This window comes from Mirounga leonina, unplaced genomic scaffold (genome assembly GCF_011800145.1).
Source record: "Mirounga leonina isolate KUSES-001 unplaced genomic scaffold, KU_Mleo_1.0 Mir_125, whole genome shotgun sequence".
Lineage (NCBI taxonomy): Eukaryota > Metazoa > Chordata > Mammalia > Carnivora > Phocidae > Mirounga > Mirounga leonina.
Genome location: NW_023270305.1, coordinates 18,965,366 through 18,990,151, shown reverse-complemented (window position 1 = coordinate 18,990,151; position 24,786 = coordinate 18,965,366). Strand labels below are relative to the sequence as shown.

Genomic DNA, 24,786 nt, shown 5'->3' with positions numbered 1-24,786 from the left:
GCAAATTCATTTCTTGGATATAAGCCCAAAAGAAATAAAAGGAGGGGCCTGAATAGATACTTGCATACCAGTGTTCATGGCAGTGTTGTTCACAATAGCTAAAAGGCAGAAACAACTCAAATATTCACTGACAGAAAAATGATAAACCAAATGTGATATGTGTGTGTGTGTATAAATATGATTCAGCCTTAAAAAGGAAGGAGGTTGATACACACTACAACATGGATGAACCTTGAAGACCTTATGCTAACTGAAATAAGCCTGACACAAATGGACAAATATTTTATGATTGCATGAGGTACCTAGCATACTGAAACGCAAAACAGAAAATAGAATGGTGGTTGTCATTCTAGGGAGAGGAGAGCACAGGGAGCCAGCGTTTAATGGGTACAGAGTTTCAGTATGGGGTGATAAAAAAGCTCTGGAGATGGAAGTGCTGATAATTACCTAACAGTGTAAATGTCTTTAATGTCACTGAATGATACACTTAAAAATTGTTAAAATGGAGGCGCCTGAGTGGTTCAGTCAGTTAAGCAGCCAAGTATTGTTTTCAGCTCAGGTCATGATCTCAGGGTGGTGAGATGGAGACTCAAGTTGGGCTCTGTGCTGGGCGTCGAGCCTGCTTAAGATTCTTTCTTCCTCTCCCTCCACCCCTCCCTCCACCCCTCTCCCTCTCTAAAAAAAATTTTGTTAAAATGGTAAATTGTATGTTATGAATATTTTATGACAATATAAAAAGCATATATTTTACAAAATCATTACTTACAAGGTCCTTAAAAAGAGCATTTTACATTCAAGTTCAGTATTGCTAAAAACTTAAAAAGAAAATATAAGATAAAAATATAACTAAGACCAAACTAATATTTCACTGCTTTTTTTTAAAGCCATGAATAATACTTCAGATGAAACACCCTACATGCATATTCAACATCTCCCAAATTTCAAAGTTTGTCTCGCAAAAGCTGGGTTATTTTTGGTGTATGAAAATATGTCTCTATATAATTTGCAGTAAACACTCTATTTTTAATCATCTCAGTTCCTATTTCCTCCAAAGAACACATTTTTGAGGCTATCAAATACTGTATGTTGTTAATTCTTATAATTTATAGTTTTTAATATCTCACTCATTTCTTAGAAATGTTCTATAAATTTCTGAATATTTTTTATCTAAAACTGGCTCTAAGTAAGAAATTACTAAAAGGCCAATAATGGGAGAGTCAGATTCTTGTTTTCAGGGAAATACAGTTACTACTCAACTGTAAAAGCCTGGACAAGTTCTTTCTTTTTAGGTTTTTATTTTAATAAAATGTTAATAAGATAAACAGTCATGTTCTTATCACAACCAAGTGCACTCCTTGATCCCACATCACCCATTTAACCCATCCCCCCCTCATCTCCCCTCTGGTAACCACTGGTTTGTTCTCTATAGTTAAGAGTCTGCTTCTTGGTTTGCCTCTCTCTCTTTTTTCCCCTTTGCTCATTTGTTTTGTTTCTTAAATTCCACATATGAGCAAAATCATATGGTATCTGTCTTTCTCTGATTTATATCAGTTAGCATAATACACTATAGCTCTATCCATGTCTTTGCAAATGGCAAGATTTCATTCTCTTTTATGGCTGAATACAATATTCCATTGTATATATAATGCCACTTCTTCTATTGATATTGCTGCTTCCGTATCTTGGCTATTGTAGATAATGCTGCTATAAACATTGGGGTGCATGTATCCCTTTGAATTAGTATTTTCATTTCCTTTGGGTAAATACCCAGTAGTGCGATTAGATCTATTTTTAACTTTGTGAAGAACCTCCATACTGTTTCCAGAATGGCTGCACCAGTTTGCATTCCCACCAACAGTGCGGAGAGCGTTCCCCTTTCTCCGCATCCTCACCAACACCAGTTGTGTCTTGTGTTGTTGATTTTAGCCATTCTGACAGGTGTGAGGTGATATCTCATTATAGTTTTGATTTGCATTTCCCTGATAATAAGTGATATTGAGCATCTTTTCATATGTCTGTTGGCCATCTGTATGTCTTCTTTGGAAAAGTGTCTATTCATATCTTCTGCCCATTTTTAATTGCATTATTAGTTTTCTGGGTGTCGAGTTTTATAAATTCTTTATATATTTTGGATATGGCATTTGAAAAAAGCTTCTTCCATTCCATAGGCTGCCTTTTAGGTTTTGTTAATTGTTCCCTTTGCTGTGCAGAAGCTTTTTACTTTGATGTAGTTCCAATAGTTTATTTTTGCTTTTGTTTCCCTTGCCTCAGGAGATATATCTAGAAAGATGTTGTTATGACTGATGTCAGAGAAATTCTGCTTGAGCTCTCTTCTAGGACTTTTATGGTTTCAGGTCTCATGTTTAAGTCTTTCACCCATTTTGAATTTATTTTTGTAGATGGTTTAAGAAAGTGGTCCAATTTCATTCTTCTGCATGTTGCTGTCCAATTTTCCCAACACCATTTGTTGAAGAAACGGTCTTTTTCCCTTTGGATATTCTTTCCTGCTCTGCTGAAGATTAACTGACCATACAGTTGTGGGCTCATTTCTGCGTCTTCTATTCTGTCCCATTGATCTGTGTGTCCGTTTTTGAACCAGTACCATACTATCTTGATGACTACAGCTTTGTAATATAGCTTGAAGTCCAGAATCATGATGCCTCCAGCTTTGCTTTTCTTTTTCAAGAAAGTTTTGACTATTCGGCATCTTTTTGGTTCCATACAAATTTTAGGATTTTTTGTTCTGGTTCTGTGAAAAAAGCTGTTGGTTTTTGGGGTTTTTTTTTTTTAGATTTTATTATTTATTTGACAGAGAGAGAGACAGCCAGAGAGGGAACACAAGCAGGGGGAGAGGGAGAGAGAGAAACAGGCTCCCCGCAGAGCAGGGAGCCCGATGCAGGGCTCGATCCCAGGACCCTAGGATCATGACCTGAGCCAAAGGCTGACGCCCAACCGACTGAGCCACCCAGGCACCCCAAAAAGCTGTTGGTATTTTGATAGGGATTGCATTAAATGTGTAGATTGCTTTGGGCAGTATAGACATTTTAACAATATTTGTTCTTCCAATCCATGAGCAGGGAATATCTTTCCTTTTTTTTTTTTTTTAAGATTTTATTTATTTATTTGACAGAGAGAGACAGCGAGAGAGGGAACACAAGCAGGGGAGCGTGAGAGCGAGAAGCAGGCTTCCCGCCGATCCGCAAGCCCAAAACAGGGCTCGATCCCAAGACCCTGGGATCATGACCTGAGCCAAAGGCAGATGCTTATTAAAAACTGAGCCACCCAGGCGCCCCTCTTTCCATTTCTTTTTGTCCTCTTCAATTTCCCTCATCAATATTTTATAGTTTTCAGAGTACAAGTCTTTCACCTCTTTGGTTAGGTTTATTCCTAAGTACCTTATGGGTTTTGGTGCAATTGTAAATGGAACTGTTTTCTAAATTTCTCTTTCTGCTGCTTCATTATTGGTATATAGAAATGCCACAGACTTCTGTAGACTGATTTTGTATCCTGCTACTTTACTGATTTTATCAGTTCCCACAGTTTTTTGGTGGAGTCTTTCAGGTTTTCTATATACAGTATCACGTCATCTGTAAGTAGTGAAAGTTTTACTTCTTCCTTACTGATTTGGAGGCCTTGACAACAGCAGCTCTTAAGCAGGATTTTATTCATCCTCTAGGGGAATAAGGTGCCACTTTTCTGAAGGCACGGAGTACATCAACACCCTTAAAAGGGAAATTACTCAAAACACAAATTAACCTGTGACCACTCCACCTAAGCTTTCTGGCAGTGCTCAACCTGCCAATGCACACCTTAGCCACTCGCCCCCTTAAAAAGGCACTGATACTAGTCGTCTTAAAGTCTAAAATACCTAATCCTGGCTAGCCCTGTGCACTGCAAACAGAAGCTATGCACAGCGGTAAGCTTTTCCCTTGTACAAATACTCAATTTATTAGAATTCTTCCCAAATAACACAAACCCACGTAATGTCCCACTATGTTTAAACCACATCCTTGTAGACTTGAGGGTATCTGGTAGCTCCATCCTGGTATTTGGTGAAATATTTAGACAGCATTAACTTGAGAACAACTGGTTGCACAATACAGCATACTGTTCTATCTCTGTTGTACCAGAGAACTCCTTACAACCAAAACATTACATTTATTTGTCTTTGTTAAAATAAGCAAAAACATACAAATCATCTAGATACATAGCAAAAATGTGTTGTGAGGGGCGCCTAGGTAACTCAGTAGGTTAAGTGTCTGCCTTCGGCTCAGGTCATGATCCCTGGGTCCTGGGATCAAGTCCTGCCTTAGGCTCCCTGCTGGAGCCTGCTTCTCCCTCTCCCTCTGCCCCTTCTCCCACTCATGCTCGCTCACTCACTCACTCTCTCAAATAAATAAATAAAATCTTTTTAAAAAAATGTGTTGTGAGAACAAGCTGTGATTGATGCTTCTGAGCTTTTTGCAAGAAACTGTCACTTTTTTCATATAGTCATCAGTGGGTCATCCTGCATCTTGATGCTTTTCTAGCATTGGTAGGCTTAAAGAAATAAATCAGATTATTCCCAAGCAAAGCACTAATACAAATGATAAGTTTGGAAGTTCATAATTTATCTTCACGTAGCCTACATGGAAGAAAGATTCAAACACTTAAATGAACTTAATATATCCCTACAGGAAACTGGAATGAAATTATTAACAGAAAGAAACTATTTTATATAAGAAATGTTAGTTTGGTTAAAATGTGCTGAGAAAAGGTGCTTTATTCATTTTCTTAAATATACTGTTCTTTCAGCATATTGGAAATGACCATTGCAACTCATCTGACCATGAATGTAAATGCCCTATGTGACTCTTTTCATGTATTTTTCAGTTTGAAGAAATGGCTACTAGATCCAATTTTTTTATTAAAACATTTTTATATATTATATAATATATAGATGCACAATGAATTTTCACAGACCGAACAGACATATATAACCAGCACTCAGATCAAGAAAAATTACCAGCATCCTACTGTCCCCCTTGTTCTCTGTTCTGGTCATTTCCTGCCCCTCTGTAAGGGTAACCACTATCCTGACTTATACAGAGATCAATGTGCGTGCTTTTCTACATTACACAAATGTAATCACAGAGTACTCTTTTGTATCTGATTTCTTCTGCTCAACATTATGTTTGAAAGATTCATCCACATAGTTGCACAGTTGTAGAATATTCATTTTATTGCTGTATAATATTCCATTATATAAATATATAATTTATTTAACCACCATATCACTAATGGGCATTTATGCAGTTTCCAATTTGGGGCTAATACAAATGTGCTATGAACAGTCTAGCTGTGCTACCAGAATGTGCGGTTACGCACACTTTAAGACATGTTCTTTAGGTGAACGTGCCCAAGTATTTTGTTGGGTATATACTGAGGAGTGAAATTGCAAGGTCACAGAGTATGAATACATTTAGCTTCCATAGTTCCTCCCAATCTTCTAAAAGGTTATTCCATTCAACACTCTTACTAGAAATATTAGAGAACTCTTGCTGCTTCACATCCTTACAACACTCAATACTGTCTGTTTTGCATTTTAGCCATTCTCGTGGGTATGTAGTCGTATTGTATTATGGTTGTAGTGTGCATTTCTCTAACGACTAATAAAGTTGAGCACCTTTTAATATGTTAATGGCCATTTTAATATCTCTTTATTAAGTCCCTATTGAAATCCTTCGCCTGTTTTTTCTATTGGGTTGTCAGAATTTTTCTTAATAATTTGTTAAGTTGGTATTTTCTGAACACAAGTACTTTTTTGTTGGAGGAGGGTAATATATTATTTATACTCTTGACAAACATTCATGTAACACATACAATGTGCTGGCAAGGCAGTGGTCTAAGTGCTTTACAAATATTAATGGTATCTTTTGATAAAGAGAAGTGCTTAATATTAATGTAGTCCAATTTATCATTTTTGTTTTATGGCTAGAGCTTTATTGTACTGTTTGTCCTAAGATCTCAAAGACGTCCTCCCATATTTTTTCCTCTAAGAGCTTTACAGTTTTGCTTTTCACTTTTACATATCCAGTCTGGAATTGATTTTTGTATATACAGTTATGATATAGGTGTTAAGATAGCTTTTTCTATATGGATATAAATCATCTAGTACCGTTTATTGAAAAGCCTACTCTTTACCACTGTACTGAAAGCCAACTTTGTCATAAATCAGATGAGCCATGTAGGTTTGGATCTGTTTCTGGACTCTCTGTTCTACTGGTTGGTTCATATTTTCTCATGTCAAAATGTCTTAATTCAGTGTTTCTCAAACTTTCAAGTGCCTGAGAATAACGTAGAGAAACTGTTGAAACACAGACTCTTTAGCCTCAACCCCAGAGATTCTGATTCAATAAGGGGTTGAGAAACTGCATTTCTAACAAGCTCCCAGGTGATGCTGATGCTGACAGTCCAAGGACCACAATACGATAAGCAATAATATAGTTAAATAATACAGTTTTATAACAGAGCTTGCTATCTGGCGACATATATATGCCACCTCAGTACTTCATGCCTGCCTTAGCTATTCTTAGCCCTTTACATTTCCATATGAATTTTAAAGTAAGCTTGAGCTCCACAAAATCAAAAAACAACAGCAACACAACTACAAAAACAAAAAGTCAAACTCCGGGATTCTGTTAAGGATTGCATGATTATGTAGGTTAATTTGAGAAGACTTGAAATTTTAATATATTGAGTCCTCCATGAACATAGCAGATGCTCCCATTTATTTAAGTCTTCATTGCTTTCTCTTATAATGTTTTGTAGATTCTAGTATAGAGGTCTTGCAAACTTAAGATAGATTTATTTCTTAAAATGTCATATCTTTGACCTTTGTAGGTGCTATCTTTTTTTCCCTTTGTAATTAATTTTTAAATTGTGGTAAAATACATATAACATAAAAATTATCATCTTAACCTTTTCTTTTTTTTAAGTAGGATCCATGCCCAGCACAAAGCCCAATGCAGGGCTTGAACTCATGACCCTGAGATCAAGACCTGAGCTGAGATCAAGAGTCAGATGCTTAACCAACTGAGCCACCCAGGTGCTCCACCATCTTTTTTTTTTTTTTTTAAGAGTTATTCATTTATTTGAGAGAGAGAGAAAGAAAGATAGCACATGAGCGGGGCAGGGACAAAGGGAGAGGGAAAATCTTCAAGCAGACTCCCTGCCAAGTGTGGAGCCCGACTTGGGGCTCAATCCCAGGACCCTGAGATCATGACTTGAGCAGAAATCCAGAGTCACACTTAACCGACTGAGCCACCCAGGAGCCCCAAGGCAGCCCACCATCTTAACCATTTTTTTAAGTGTACAGTTCAGTTAAGTACATTTACATGGTTGTTCAACTGATCTCCAGGACTCTTTCCACCTTGCACCTGAAATCCTGTACCCATTAGACATCAACTCCCCAATACTCTCCGTTCTCTGGCAACACCATTCTACCTCTCTTTCTATGCATTTGACTATTCTAAGTACCTCAGGTAAGTGGAATCATACAGTTGTATATGCTATCTTTTCTTAAGTCCATTTATTTTTACTTAGAGTCTGCTAACTCAAGTAATTTGATGAAATAGTGCCTCACAGAAGTACGACTGCTGGCTAAAAATCCAGTTTTTTAAAAAAGAAGAAGCTTAAGAAATTTGGTGTGTTCAACTTGCAGCACTTTGAGAATTAGGACAGTGCTAAAGAATGCTGTGTCATGGGGCACCTGGGTGGCTCAGCCGGGCTCCTTGCTCAGCGGGGAGCTTGCTTCTCCCTCTCCCACTCCCCCTACTTGTGTTCCCTCTCTCACTGTCTCTCTCTCTCTGTCAAATAAATAAATAAAATCTTAAAAAAAAAAAAAGAATGCTGTGTCATTTGCAACCATACACTTGTATATGAGATGGAATTCTCACCATTTTCACCCTTCCGGACAAAGGTCAGAAACAACTCAAATATAAGTGATAACATTTGTGCAACTGTCTTAAGAGAAGTTCTCTCATTTCTCAACTCTCATTGACCAGAACCTATGAAAGGTGATTCACTGATCCAGTAAGCTTTTATAAGTGTACAATATCTATATACTCTATAATATTACTTATTATTAACATTATTAATATTTATATCATAAATTTATAATATAGAAATATTATTACTACGAAAGTTGAAATAAACTCTAGTAATATCTCTTACTTATAGTTACAGTGTTTTATAAGTTAAAGAATCAATCCACGTCGGCAAGTGTTGACAGATATTTTGAGAGCAAAAGGAAGACTGCTCTGCACGCCTCAGGAGGAGGCGTATCTCTTTAAGATACGCCACCTGGGCTGGTGCTCAGACTCATACTAAAAAAAGAACTGTAATAATCTAACATCTGAGCAAACTCAGTTAACTGAAATGAAATAGCCAATGAATACCACTGTAACTCACACCAAAAAGTAAATTTTAATATCATGACACGCTATGTATATGGCATTCACGAAACATTGCCATCATTCCCAGAAGAGCAGCAAAGAAAATTCTGTAACACCCTCAAAGAAAATCTGGAGTGTTGTTTCTATTAAAAACAAATTTCCTTTTCACTCTTATCACTGCACATTTCCAATAATCTTCTTCCAGAGGTCACTGGGATCCTTTATATGACAGCCAGCCAGTCTGCTCCTTTAAACATGAAGGAAGGGGCTTTCAGATAGCTGCTTTTCCGCATATAAATCAAAGGCAACTCAGACCTCTCTTTGTGAGTCCATAATTGTTTGGCTACACTCAAGCCAAATCAGATGATGCTTACCCAGGTCAGGCTGACTTCACAATAAAGGAACAAAGAAATACTATAAAAAGCAGAACTATTCCCCCTTCTAATGAACTATTTAAAAAAGCATCCGTTGTTAAAATTTGTATCAAATGACAAGTTAAAATTCCCAATTTAGGCTATAAATTATCCCCAGTAGAACTACAGTCCAAATTCCCAGGCCTTGTCCTGTAGACCATTTAAAATCTGTCAGGAATCGTTTTCCCATAAGTCTCACTATTGCCCTAACCAAATCTTCCAACCCAGCTAACCCAATACAATCACACTTCCCCATCTCCTTGCCTTTGCTCTTGCTATCACTCCATCTAAACCCCATCTGTCTTTCAAGGCCTGATTCAAATCCTTCCTTAGTGAACAAAGCCTTCTTTGCTCTGTCCTAAACATTTTCTTCTTTTCTGAGCAGTTAGGGGATTCATTTATCTGTGCTATCCATTTGTAGTTTAAACTGCCTGGTATTGCCAATTACATTTCCCTGAGTTTATCTGATGTGAGCTAAATTAAAAATTCCACGAAGGCAAGTCCTATGCTTTATACCTTTATTTTCTTCCACACTATCTAGGAGTAGGCTTGGCAAATCCTGAGATCCAAATCTCCTGTCATTACAACATTTTCAAAGTTCTGTTCTTTGCTCTGTAGATTTTCATATAGAAAGCAGACATCAGAAAGAGATTAAGCTGTTGGTCATTTGTCTGCCTCAAAAAAAAAAAAAAAAAAGGCCTTCTACATTCTGGAGATTCCAGTTCATCCAGTGCATCACCAGATGCACTTTTCATACCGTCGTAAGAAACAGACCTATTTAGGGCGCCTGGGTGGCTCAGTTGGTTAAGCGACTGCCTTCGGCTCAGGTCATGATCCTGGAGTCCCGGGATTGAGTCCCGCATCAGGCTCCCTGCTCGGCGGGGGGGTCTGCTTCTCCCTCTGACCCTCTTCCCTCTCGTGCTCTCTGTCTCTCATTCTCTTCCTCAAATAAATAAATAAAATCTTAAAAAAAACAACAGACCTATTTAAAACATATAAACTATCTTAAAGCTGAATTTTTCATCCTTGAATACCATGTTAGTTCATAATGTCAAAAAGCCTAAGAGCTTTCTTTAGCTTCAGTGATGGCCAAAAGCAGAAGCACAAAGCCATAGATTGGAACAAGACTTCTTAATATCAACTGTATTACCAACTTAGCTTAAGTCCTGTATATTTCTGTATTTGGGACTTTTCTTTCTCAAGGCTTTTTCCTCTACCTTCCATTAATGTTCTTCATCATCACTGATTCTGCTTCTCACCAGCCTAATGAATGACAGTAAGATACACTTTAAAATTAAAATGTATGCAAAATCAGAACTGTTTATTCTTAAAATGGTTTATCAAATAACATTTCAATGATCTTGCTATTGCTCAAAATAGTTTTTAGACTTCATTTTCTTATTTGATATATACAGAGGATTATAAGTAACTAAAGTTTAAGTTATAAAGTATAATATAAACACCTGTGAATCTGGGACTAGTTTTTTTAACTTATCATTACATTTATAAAACTCATCCATGTTGTTGCTTATAGCTATAGTTCATTTATTTTCACTTCACTGTTGTGTAATATTTCATAACTGTGATATAAAATATCACAATTTCTCCTGTGAACAACATTTAGGTTGCTTCCAGTTTCTCTGCCATGATGACAAATATTGCTATTATGAGACATTCATACACATATCTACTGATGCAGACTCAAGAGTTTCTTAGGTATACTTCTAAGTCTGCATTTTCTGAAACACCTGTTATACACAACTTCTTAGTGTTCTACATCTCTCTGGTGTGGATAAGCATGGGTTGCATTTTTTTTATTCTGGTTTTTAATTTCAAATTATTTCTGGGGCACCTGGGTGGCTCAGTCGGTTGAGCGTCTGACTCTTGACTTTGGCTCAGGTCCTGATCTCAGGTTTGTGAGATTGAACCCCCTATTGGGCTCACACTGGGCATGGGGACTGCTCAAGATTTTCTCTCTCTACCTCTTTCTCTGCCCTTCCCCACACAGCTCCTGCATATGCGTACGCACACTCTTGCTCTCTTAAAAAAAAAAAAAAGAAATTCTAAAAGTTACATTTCCCCTCCCAAATCAAAGAAGTCTAATAACAAAAGTTTTTCAGCTATCTTTTGATTAATACATGCTTTATTTCTTTAAACATCCCATATGTAGCTGGTCTATACTATGAATCAGAAAACTGTTGTCTTTGTTGACTCTCAGTCATGGTGGCTTGCCTTCTTTTCTCTCTGTTAATCTTTGTGAGCTCACTGCTCAGTTTTAATTTGGGACTGTTAATGTTTTCCTCCAGAGAAATTGGTTTCTGCTGCCACAGCAAGGCTGCACCATGAATCCAGGATTCCTTCAGACCTGCTTGAGGGTCTTAGCTTAGTAGAAAGTTGTGAAATAGTGTGAAAGTGCTATTAGGTCAGTTAATTCCATCCCTCACAGCTGCCTCTGATTTCTGATCATGGGAGTCTCTGGTCTCTGGTCCATGAGTCCCCCTTCTTTATGTTAACCTATGTGTTTGGGTTTATTTCGTAATGCCTTCCTGTTTCCTTCACCACTAAAGACCCAATAGGGCAAGCCACAAGTGGGAAACCCAGTAAGAGACACAGGCAGGTTGAGAGAAGTTTAATGGCGGTCTGAACACATCCCAGAGAGCCTGTTTTTATCTTCAACCCCAAATAAGAATGGTTAGCTAGCCATGAGGCAGTGATGGGCTTTGCTCATTTTCTGTATAGCTTTGTGCCAGAGGTTTTTTCCTTTAACTTTTTATTTTCAGATTTATTTTTCTCCTTCAGAAAAATTTCAAGGATAATACAAAGAATTCCTATATAGTCTTCAACCAAGTTAACTGTGCCATACAACCAATAGTTTAATCTCCAGACCTTAGATTCTACTAAAAATGCCATTTACAGACTTAAAATAAAGTCTAATTAACTGTATTTTTATATCCATTAACACAAGAAGTTGCTTGAAATCCTGTATTAATACCTCACTGTATTTTAGAAGATGTCAATTACCTATGCTATTTTTATACACAAGTTTCCTGCCTGGTGAATTCTTAAGGTTTTATATTCATCCTAGCTATCTTTCTGTTTGCTGTTTCTGGTGACTCTCAATCATGAGGGCGTATAATTCAACTCAAGACATCAATGACCTGTGTTAGATGCTAAAGGTCAAAATTACCACAAGTGGAGCTCTAAACAGTATATCCCTCCACCTGAATTTGGAGTTTCTTTTGAACAGAGGTTTCCAATAATATTTGAGAAAAACTAGCCTGTTTTGGCCTTAAAAAAAAAAAAAGAAAACTTCATACTAAATGTGGATACTGAGCAACATCCTTTTCTTCCGCATCTACATTCTTTCCACTTAACACATCAGGTAAGCTGTGAGTATTTCGTGTTATACTTCTGAAATTGATGACAAGGACTAATCTACACTGAAACCAAAATCTTAATAAACTCATCAATCTTAAATATTCTAGGTCTAAATAACACCTATGCATTTTTCCTTTAGGTTATTCTTAGTGACTTTATTGAAATATAAGACAGGTACAACAAAATAAACCCGTATTTAGTGTAGAGTTTGCTGTTTTCACAAATGTATACACCTATGTAACCACCATGAAAATCAAGATATACAAATTTCCATCAGCCCAAAAAGCTCCCTGGAAATCAACCTGTGATCTATTCTCTGTCATTATGATTTAGTTTTATCTACTTTAGAATTCCAACTAAATGGAGTCAGGCTTCTTTAACTCAAAATTATGTTTTTCAGATTCACCCACACTGTTGAATGTATCAGCACTTCATTTCTTTTTATTGCTCAGTATCATTTCTTCAGCTGGATATTGTAGTTTATCACTCACTTGTTGATGAACATTTGGGTTTTTTCCAGTTTTAAGCTATTATGAATTAAACAGGTATGAACATTTGTATTTATGTCTTTGTGGAGATATAGATTTTCATTTCTCATAGAAAAATACCTAGAGGTAGCACTGATGATTAACTCCATGAGAAAATACCAAACTGTGATCCAAAGTGGTTGTACCATTTTGCATTACATTACATTTACAGTGGATAAGAGTTCCAACTACCCCTCACAGTATTGTCCTTTAAGTGGTGGGGAGTAGTGTCTTGTAGTTTTAAAATGCATTTTCCCAATGACTACTAGTATTAAGCATTGTTCATATTCTTGTTGGTCATTCATATATCTTTGGTGGAAGATCTGTTCAAATCTTTTCTCCATTTTTAATTGGTTTGTCTTATTATTATTGAGTTGGAAGAGGTCTTTACTTACTCTGAAAAAAAAGTCCTTTGTGAGATGTATGTACTGTGAATATTGCTCAGTCTGTTCTTGTCTTTTCATTTTCGTAATGATGTCTTTCAAAAAGCAGATTTTAATTTTAATGCAGTCCAATATATCTTTTAATCCAATTTTCCTACTATGGTTTATGCACTTAAGTGTTCTAGCGGAAAACTGCTCATTACCCCAATTATACAACAATTTTACCTTAAGGAAATGTAGGAGATTTAGGTCAATGACTGACTTTTATAAATAAATTCCTTTGTAATTTCTTTATTGATCCACAGACTAAGTATGTTGTTTAATTATTTGGTTTCCAAATATTTGGAGTTTTTCTAGATATCTAATAACTATTTATGTAAAATTTAATTCCACTGTGGAAAGAGATTATATTCCATATGATGTTTTTTTTTAATTGAGACTTATTTAATTGGCCCAGTATATGGTCTTGCTGACCATACCATGTGCCCTTGAAAAAACCATGTATTCTGAGTGTATTATTCTATAAATATACAGAATGTAAGAATCCTCATCTGTGACTCTTTCCTTTATGAAATGTTCTTCCTCACATTCCAGCAGCTGTGGTAGCCCCAATCTCTGTCCTCAGAAAGATTGCTGAATTGCTTGCGGAGTTTTAGCTTCCTTGCATGTAAGACACTGAGATTTAGCCATAGGATAGAAAAAAAAAACCACCCAATGTCATTCCCTTCTTCCAAGCAAAAAATAAATAAAAAATCTCCAGAATCTTTCTGCATTTTGTCTATAGTTTGTTATTTTTATCTGCAGAAGGATGGTTCCAATCAGAGCTTACTTGGCCATCACAGAAGTGGAAGTCCTCCAAATAAATTTTAGAATCAGCTTGTTGATTTCTGCAAAGAAAAAAAGCCTACTGGGAATCCAATCGCTATTAATTTATAGCTCAATTTTGGGAGAACTGTCAAGTCAACAATGTTGAGTCTTCCAATCTATGAACATTGTAATTTTTCCATTTATTTAGATCTTCTTTAATTTCTCTCATTATATCATTTTTAGTATATAAGTCTTACACTTCAGTTAAATTTATCACTAAATATTTGATATCTTATGCTATTCTAAATAGTTTTTAAATGTCTTTCCCAATTATTCATTGCTAGGAATATATAAACACAACTGATTTTTTTTAAAGATTTTATTTATTTAAGACACAGTGAGAGATTGAGAGAGAGCATGCACGAGAGAGAGCATGAGCAGGGGGAGGGACAGAGGGACAGGGAGAAGCAGACTCCCCGCTGAGCAGGGAGCCCGTCACAGGGGGCTCAATCCCAGGACCACGGGATCATGAACATGCATACATTTGGGAAGCTGAGCTGAAGGCAGACACTTAACCAACTGAGCCACTCAGGCGCCCCACAACTGATTTTTTTTTTAATTGACCTTGTATTCTTCTCAGACCTTGCCTATTACTTCCAGTAGCTTTCAAGTCAATTCTTTAGGGTTACCTATGTATACAATTGTGTCATCTATGCATACTGATAGTTTTATATCTTCCTTTCCAATCCACATACCTTTTGCATCTTCTTCATGTCTTACTGCACTAGCTGGGGGATTTCCAATTCAATGGAAAACTGAAGTGTCATTTTCCTGATCTTAAGGAGGAAAGACTTTTTCGTCAATAATGATTTTAATTAGAGATTCTTCAGTGATGTCCTTTACCAGGTTGACATTCCCTTGTATTCCTAGTTTACTAAGATATAATATAATATAATATAATATAATATAATATAATATAATATAATATAATATAATATACATATTTTATATTATAAAGTAAAACTAATATAAAGTTTGTTGAATTTTTTTCAAATGCTTTTCTGCTTCTACCGAGATAATCATTTAGCTTCTTCTTTTGCTATACTAATAAGATGAACTGCATTGATTGTTTCATATTAATCCAGTTTTGCCCTCTTGAGATAAACACTATTTGGTCATGACTTATTATCCTTTTTTGCACTGCTGCTTCATATATTTTGTCCAGTTTTGTCGTTGCTTTACAGTAAAAGTTCAAAGTCAGTACCAGTTACTCCAATGTGGCTAGAAGTAAACCCACAAATAAGTATTAACCTTAAGCCATGGTTAACAGTGAAGAAAGAAGTCTAGCAGTTACCAAAGTAGATGGTGGTAAGAAGAGAGCCTTGATCCCACTAATCCTATTATTCATTCTGCCTATTCCTGAAGTAGGATATATACAAGGAACTCAGTTCGACTACAGTCAAAAAATATTTAATAATTCTCTGTTTAATAACAGTTAACCTACAAACTGGTATAAAAAATAAAGCATGCCTATCTCTTACTTTTTTAAAAGTTACCACCTTAAAACCCAGAGATCGCTACAATCTTCATTATCAATACATGCCTATTAAATTAAAATGTACAAGTAACATTTTGAGAGACAAGTATTCAAACCAGAAAGAAAATCAAAATCCTGACCTATAACTGCTTAATACAGGATGTATCATCGTGTAATGTTAACACAAACTATCAGAAGTATCATGGCTATCTTGCAAAGTTCTATTGCCTATCCTAGAAAATTAAGAAATGAGTATGCCCTAAAAGAAAAACAGGCAATCACTTTAATCTGTAAAAATGGTTTGCAAACTATTTTATGTTCATAGATAAGCATTTATTAAACAGCTTTAAAATTAACGGCAGCAACAGAAAATATGTACCGTATAATGTACAACCTCGAAGGGTCTTTTTCCTTTTTTCATTTGCAGAGGCCTTGAGGCTTCAGAGCGGACACTCAGAAGGCAGGCTGCCAGTATCAATTCACACTGAAGCAGAACTTCTGCCAATGAAAACTGAAACACCTGTATGAATCAAGTAAATTGTTCCCATTTTCAACAATGAAAGGAAATTAAAAGCATTACGGAATGTCACTGACTTGGCCCATCTGAAAGGAAATAACGTAGATAACAGCTAATTTTAAATTATCAAGCCGATACAATACAAATGGCTCTCTAAAACAATATGGGTTATTTTTACTATGAGTCATTCAGTTTTCCTGAAATGTGTGGATCAAATATCTCAGGAACAGCCCTACATTATGACAACCTTAAAAAAATAAAGTATTCCTTTTAGGATAAGCTTCTGACACTGCTGAATGAAAACCTCCCAACACATCTCACATATATTTCAACATGCTCCACCAATAGGAAAACACTACTAAAAATGTCTCCAAAAAAGAGATATTACCATTTTAGTCAACTTTAAGACAGTTCACTAAAACTGAACAAAATTCAGGAATAATTCATTTATTCAATAAATATTCAACAAATATCCGATAGTAACTACAGTCCCCATCCCTTCAAGTGCTTACAATCCACTGGTAGGAGTATGAAGACTTGTATTATTCTTGCTCTTCTATTAACTAAAGATACTTCCTAGTCTCAGGATTTGATAGGCCCAGTTCCAGGCCCCCACACCGCTGCCACAGAAGGGAAATGGCCGCCCAGCTGGAAAGAGTGTGCCCTTCCTTTCCTCTCTGCTCCCTTCTCCCCCACGTCTACAGCCAATTTCAAACAGATCTTCTCCACTTAGGAATTCTCATTCCTTGAAAACAGAATGCTCTCCCGCAAACCAGTAATGAGATGGCCCCGCTCATCCCTGAAGCTATGGGTGCACCAGCTCTACCTACTCAAAGATACTTTCAGGACATTCTCGAATTTGATCCTCAAAGCAAGTTTTCAGGGCTGAGGAAGGGGCACACCCCCCTTCCCTCATTGCACAGATGAAGAAGATAAAACAAGCGGTTATCCTTCACATCACATAGCACCACCTAAAATTATAAAACTAAGTGGAGCAATGCTGCATCGAGTTATGGGACAGAAATAAATCCTCTCCAGGGTTCAAGCACATTTCATTCATTCTTCTGCATCCATTTATTGAGCAACAGCTATGACTGAAGCATTGAAAGACTATACGGGGTCTTGTAGAAGACCCAGAGAAGAACAGAGCCCAGTCCCTGAAATGGGGAGCTTATAGTCTTGTGGGAGTGATAAGACATAAACATAAATAATTATAATATAAGCCCAAATATGGTCCTTGTTAAAAGAAAGGCACAGAAAGAAGTTCAAGAGTTCAGAAGGGGGACAGCACCTGAAAGTGTTCCCTTTTGCCTCAAATAGTCTTTTGGAGTAATAGATAAAGGATCTTTATATACAGGATATTCAATTATATAGGATATAAATTTCAATGAAATTCTTCATTGAAACCAGGGGCCACTTCTAATTCATCTTATTATCTGTTTCAGTATCATGCACAAAGAAGGAATATCAGGAAGGACTGATAAATGCAAGATGAGTTGACAATGGCTCATCTGGATTTTTCTAGTGTAGTCTGTATGCTTCCTTTGGGATCAACAAAAGAAAGGGGTGGTGCAGATCACAAAGTATCCTTGGGGCTCCTAAAGCCGTCCTCACGTATAAGTTCCATGCTCTACTTTTTATGAACTAAAGATTTTCCTGGAATTAAAAAATTCATCTCCTTAGAAGAGTCAGGCCTGGCACTAGGCATTACTGTAATCAAACAGTTTTCCTCCAAAAAGATCAGTCCTCAGGTCAGTTCTGACTTGGATGAGAGTTGGAGGAGGACAGAGAGCAAAAAAAGGATGTATTATAAAGCCCTTGGGGGAAAAGTATGAAACTCAAATTTATGATCTTCATTGCAAGTTAGGAGAGATGAGTTACCCACCCCAGAGGTTACCAGAGTTAACTACTTCAGAAGAACTTCACAGTAGAGAGGAACAAGAAGGCGGGGTGCTGGGGTAGGGGATTGGAAAGGCAAACGAGAGACTAAGAGAATCTTAACTCTAGGAAACAAACTGAGGGTTGCTGGAGGGGAGGTGGGTGGAGGATGGGATAACTGGGTGATGGACATTAGAGAGGGCATTTGAAGTAATGAGCACTGGGTATTGTATGCAACTGATGAATCACTAAATTCTACCTCTGAAACTAATAATACAGTGTATGTTAATTAAATTGAGTTTAAATTTTAAAAATTTTTAAATAAAAATAATTTAAAAAGAAAGAAACAGGAAAAAAAAAGGAAAAGTTTTTTAAAAAGGAAGAAATATATCCCCACCAACTGGAAATGCTAAAAAAAAAAATTGAACTGCTTGAATATAGAGTATTTTAGTGTCTTTTTAGGATAACTATGGATAATACATATACCTTGATAAACTGCTAAGACCAGTCCTAAGAAGATGTTATTACTGACCTCCTCCCCATCAGAGGCCAGCAGGATCACTTCCTAGCACATGTTAGCATTCTGTTTACCCCAGTCATCAGAAGAAACCCAAGTGTCCTGGTCACATTCATCATCTAGACACTTGTCCCCATCCAGCTCTGTACTTCCCTACAGTAACTCAAACTCACCACCATTCCAGATCCTCCACATCCTTCCCACTGAGATCCTCCCCACCACCTTGTCTAAAACAGCCCTCCTCATGCCATTTGTATTCCCTTACCCGGCTGTATGTCCCCAGAGCACATCTGTTAGATACATTATTTCTCTCTTGGTATACTGTGTACTGTCCCCACAAGAATGTAAATCGATGTAAACGCCAAGAGGGAAAAGACTTTGTTGACACTGTATCCCCTACTACGAGCACAATGCTTGATACATATTCAGTATTCAATAGAGATTAGCTGAATAAATAGGAAATACAGAATAATTTTTTAAATTAACCTTTTAAAAAAATGTTTAACACTTGTCAAATTCCTTATAGCTTATGTAATGAATAAACAGGGATATTTCCATATAGTTACCTAAACACAGATATGCTATCATCATAAACACCAAAGATTTCTAAGATACTCAAGTGAGAAAATAAAGTAGGCACCCAGAGGACTCAAGGGATTAACATCCAACCAGCTCCAAAACCGTAGGCAGGGAACAGTAACTTGCAAAATTTATATTACAATACAAAGTAAGCTAGCTTTTCTACAGATAAAAGTACTTCATCTTTGCCTTATCTGAAAAATAACAAAGAAAGAAAACATCAGAATTCTCTCTTGATTTTAACTATAATAAAAATGCCTTTGAAAAAATTATCTTAAGCAACTTGTGCTCATCAAAGATGTGCGTTATCTTTTCATCCATAAAGCTAAGAAGATACTGACTGACCCTTGGGTCTGTGACTTTTCTGTTCATCCTCACACATCTATTACTCGATCTTTCCTTTTCACTGCCATTCTTCTCCGATTGTGGTCTTTATCAACTTAATTTTCTTAACAGCCCATTCCCTCCTTAATTCCCTGTAATGAGGTGACTACACAATACTCCACTGAAACTGTCCTAGAAATAAGCAGGGCACTCCTGATTAACAGCACCCACAGCCCTTCTCCTCTCGGCTCTACAGTGCCGAATGCTGACAAGCACCTCATCCTCTCAACAATGCCTCCTTCCTCGGCCTCTATAACCCACACCCTCCTGCTTCTGGTCCTCGCTCTCTGACGTCCTCTTTCTCATCCCATCCCTGTGGGCATCACCCTCAGTTTTAGACAAGAGAGGTGCATACTATAGTGGCTTTGGAGTGAAGAGTCAGACTCTTGCTCTGTCATTTCATTTATTCATTGAACATTTATGGAGCACCTACTAGGTGCGCTCCATTAGACACTGAACAAGAACTGTTTGGCCACTGCCCTCAAATCCAAGCAAGTACAAAGAAAAAGGCTTATGTTTACATCAACAGCAAGTTATATGCAGTTTGGAAACTAAAATGGCGAGGTATTCTTCTCTTTAATTTCCTTAAGTGGTAGTGTTTCAACATGAGCAATCTGAGCCAAGAATGTAACAGAAGCAATAGAACGCACAAGGAAAAACATGCAACGGAAAGGATGAGACATGACTCACCGACGTAAATGTCAGCAGCTCCTCTTCAGTCAACTTATGCACTGGGTTATTCTTTTGGAAATTTGCGCTTTAAATTACAAAAAAAAGTAAATTAATTCTAAAATGCATGTTGTTAACTAATGAAATAAAATTTTTAAAAAGGCAACATAAACTTTATATATTTCAAAGCATGTATTTTAATATTACTGCATTATATACCAATAGAGATACAAGTTTTCCAAAGATAAGTATGAAAATTAATAATGTAATAAGTAAGTAAGTAATAAAATCCACAAATGGGGTGCCTGGGTGGAGCATTCAGTTAAGTGTCCAACTCTTGGTTTTGATCTCGGGGTCGTGAGATCAAGTCCCACACCAGGCTCCGCACTCAATGCAGAGTCTGCTTGGGTTTTTCTCTCCCTCTCCCTCTGCTCCCCCCCCAAAAAATAAATATTTTTTTTAAATGCTGACAAAATGTGGTTGGTACTAAATGTCAACATAATTAATTTTACTAGGAGAAAGAAATCCAATCTGTGCCCCTTCACAAAGAAAATGAAAAGAATTAACATGGCACCAGCTCCTATTTATCAAACCCATGCTAAAAAAATAAAATATTACTGTGACCATTAGGCAAAAATTAAGAGGTTGTCAAAGAGGCAGAACAATGGGAATTCTTAGATCCTGCTGATCCAAGTATAATTTGATAGGACAATTTTGTTAAACAATTTAGCACTATCTTATAACATGAACCTTCATATATCCTTAGCTCAATAATTCCATAGAGCCCAGAGAAATTCTTGAACAGATGTACCAGGAATCTATACACAAATACCCATAGTTATAGTGTGTATAACAGGAAAAAATCTTGAAATAATCCAGATGTCCAAAAGGAGAGTGATAAAATGAGAAATATTCACCCAATGGAATGCTATAATCCAAAGTAAATGGTAGCTACATATAAAACATGAATGAACCATAAAAACATAATAATGAGAGGAAAAAAACAATCACAGAAGACTACATAATAGTAAGATACCACTTTTATAAAGCTCAGAAAAAAAAACAAAACAATTGACTTAGACGTATAAAAACATGTAAGTAAATATATTTTTTGAAAAGGCAAGAAAATGACAAATAGAAAATTCAGGATAGTGGTTACCCTTTTTTTTTAATTCAAGTATAATTAACATACAGTGTTATGGAAGTTTCAGGTACACAATATAATGACTCAACAATTCTATATATTTCTCAGTGCTCAAGATAAGTCTACTCTTAATCCCCTTTATTATTTCTACCTGTCTCCCCCACCCCCACCCCTCTGGCAACCATCAGTTTGTTCTCTGTATTTAAGAGTCTGATTTTTTGTCTCTTTTTTCCTAGCCCCACTGTTTCACCAATCTATCATCTCTAAGAATTCACCTTCTCTGCGTTTCCTTTCTAAACTAACCCAGTCTACTACAATGTCCAAGTCACCTCTCCATAGGGATAATGGCCATGGGGATTACACAGAGATCAGGCAGTATTACAAAATCACTGTTTACAACCCCCACAATAACTCAGTTGATGTAAATCATCAATTCACTAATGTTCTTATCTGTTTATAAACACTGCCCATCAGATACCCAAGATTTAGACAATAATGAAGTAGTTTCTACCAAACAGGGAAGATTTAAATTGCCTATAAAATCCACTCAGCACTTCTAACTGTTCCATATATTAAGATTCCACCAATACTGTATTTGGAGGAAAAACCGGTATTTGAAAACAGCAGTTTTCTGTTTTGTTTTTTAGTCCTCTCTCAACTGTGAAGTCTAACTCATTATACCTAAAGCTCAACTGACAGAATCCCTGGGCATATGTATATTTTGTTTAACTTTGCTCTGTAATTCTGAGCAAGTCATTCAGCCATTTGAACCCTGATTTCCTATCTGAAAAATGGAGAAAGTAGCCTCTAGGGTTGCTAGAACATTAATGAGGGGTAATGTGGAAAGTGCACGGTGCAATTCCTAGCATGTGCAACTGCTCACAAATGGTTGCTATTTAAATTATTTACATACTAGTAGCTGGCCGGTTAGCTCAGTTGATTAGAGTGTGGTGCTAATAAATTATTTACATACTAAGAATCATTATGAATTGGACAATTTTTCATTAGTAAGCATAAAATCTATCACTAGAATCAAATCATGTGATAGAACAAGAGATCTGGGCTTAGAAATAGCTACCGGGGAGGGCGCCTGGGTGGCTCAGTCGTTAAGCGTCTGCCTTCGGCTCAGGTCATGATCCCAGGGTCCTGGGATCGAGTCCCACATCGGGCTCCCTGCTCGGCAGGAAGCCTGCTTCTCCCTCTCCCACTCCCCCTGCTTGTGTTCCTGCTCTCGCTATCTCTCTCTCTGTCAAATAAATAAATAAAATCTTTAAAAAAAAAAAAGAAAGAAAGAAATAGCTACCGGGGTGCCTGGGTGGCTCAGTCAGGTGAACATCTGTCTTCAACTCGGGTCATAATCTCGGGGTCCTCAGATCGAGCTCCACATCGGGCTCCCCACTCAGTGGGGAGTCTGCTTCTCCCTCTCCCTGGTCCTTCCCTCTGCTCATGCTTTCTCTCTTGCTCTCAAACAAATAAATAAAATCTTCAAAAAAAAAAAGAAACAGAGCTCTATCTGTATGTGTGATCCCTTATACCCGAACAAGAGGACTAGAGGACTGCATTCAACTTTTATGTAAATGAAATGTGAAAAAGGGGTATAATGCTATGAGGGGGAGACAAAAGGGTAAGGTCTACTGAGTTAAGAGACAATTTTGTTTTGTTTTGTTTTACAAATTACCCATTACTAACTTGACTGTTCTAAATATTGGAACTTTGTGAATACTCCATTTTGAACATTACTAAGTCTCTAGATGAGAAATGAGATATTTATGTAGTCCAAAGTACCTTCCCACAAAACAGTACTTACAAGGGTGAAAAAGAAAAACTTTACGATGAAGAAGCCTGGCAAACACGGCTTCAATCATGTGATTAAAGTTAACATCTGCAGTAGTGGGACAAATCAAAACTGTTCCACTGCTAGGATGCAATAAGAACCATAAAATATGGGGTGCCTGGGTGGCTCAGTCAGTTAAGCATCTGCCTTCAGCTCAGGTCATGATCCCAGAGTCCTGGGATCAAGCCCTGCATCGGGCTCCCTGCTCAATGGGGAGCCTGCTTCTCTCCCTCCCTCTGCAGCTCCCCCTGCTTGTGCATGCTCTCTGTCAATAAATAAATAAAATCAATAAAAAAAAAGAACCACAGAACTTCCCTTCTCTGATATCCATGCTAATGATGCATAATGCAAATCTAATTGTAATTTTTTTTTAAATAAGTCAAATTCAAGAGGCAAAGTCTACAAAGTAACTGGCTTATAAATTTCAGAAATGTCAAGACCATGAAAGTCCAGCAAAAATGAGGAACTATTCCAAGACTGACAGTAATTAGAGAGACAATGACAACTAAAAGAAACACATATATTCTACCGTGGGCCCTGTGCTACAAAGGAGATTACTGGGACAACTGGAAACCTTGAATGGGATCTGAGTATTAAATGACAGGAGAGTATGAATGTTAACATCCTCATTTTGATAGCTGTATTGTGGCTATGTACAAAAAATTCCCGTTTGTTGGAAGCACACGCTAAAGTATTCAGGGATGATACAGTATCATGTTAGAAAATTATTCTCAAAAGTTCTCTGCAATGTCTTACCCTTGCAACTTTTTTCCAATTTTGAAATCACTTTAAAATTGAAAAAAATAAAAATAAAAGGAAAAACTGTTTCCAACACACATAAGGTTCGACAGTATTAAGAAATAATTGTATCCTCGGGTGCCTGGGTGGCTCAGGTGGTTAAGCGACCGCCTGTGGCTCAGGTCATGATCCCCAGGTCCTGGGATCGAGCCCCACATCGGGCTCCCTGCTCAGCAGGGCATCTGCTTCTCCCTCTCCCACTCCCCCTGCCTCTCCCCACTGCTTGTGCTCTCTCTCTTAAATGAATAAATAAAATCTTAAATAATAATAATAATAATTCTATCCTTTGGAATGTAAATATCCTCAAAGGTCAAAATAATCATTCTCAACTCTCCTAAATATTTTATTAAAAGCTTATTCCTAGCTAAGGCTAGCCAAAGAAATTTTGCTTATGAAGGAAAGAGAAGGTGAAGTTATACTAACTCAAAGGAGATACCTGAGATTCCTAATCTCTAACCCTTTACTTAGTTGCCCAGCGGAGAGCACTGGTAGTTTAGTGGTAATTGGATGCCCCACTATTCTTGATCCTTCTAAGCATAATAAGATTCCCTATTCATCCAGAACTCGGGGCACCTCCTGGAATAAAGTTTTCCTCAGCACAAGAAAACCAATATGCAGTGTTCAAAGTAACCGAGTAAGTAATTGACTTACCAGATTCCAAGGACAACAGCAAGCTCTTCAGCACACAGGTCAGGCATCTGAAACTGCTCACAATCCGCTAACTTTATCTCATTTAGAACAGTATCATCATTGAGCTCAAGATTCTGGTGCAATACAAAAGAAAATATTTAAACCAAAAATTAAATTTGATTCATTCAACACACTGTATGCAACTGATTACTAAGGAGGGAGAATTCACCTTTTTGTTTAAACATTATCCAATGTCTACATATGGTCAATAGGCTGTTTCTTGTGGAACACATACTTGGGGATGGTTTGCTGCGTAGAACTGGAGGACATGGTGCCTATATCTCAGGAAGGCACTG

The 24,786-nt window shown here is 37.0% G+C and overlaps 1 protein-coding gene across 5 annotated transcripts in view; it reads right to left on the bottom strand.

Moving 5' to 3' along the window:
* TTC27 (tetratricopeptide repeat domain 27) overlaps positions 1-24,786 on the bottom strand; it is a 167,943-nt gene that overhangs the window by 108,154 nt on the left and 35,003 nt on the right. For all 5 annotated transcript variants that reach the window (XM_035000887.1, XM_035000884.1, XM_035000888.1 and 2 more), the window contains 2 exons: positions 24,452-24,564; positions 20,046-20,112 (listed from right to left, as the gene is read on the bottom strand). In XM_035000887.1, coding sequence (XP_034856778.1) covers positions 20,046-20,112; positions 24,452-24,564 — 180 coding nt within the window. The remainder of the gene's footprint in view (positions 1-20,045; positions 20,113-24,451; positions 24,565-24,786) is intronic.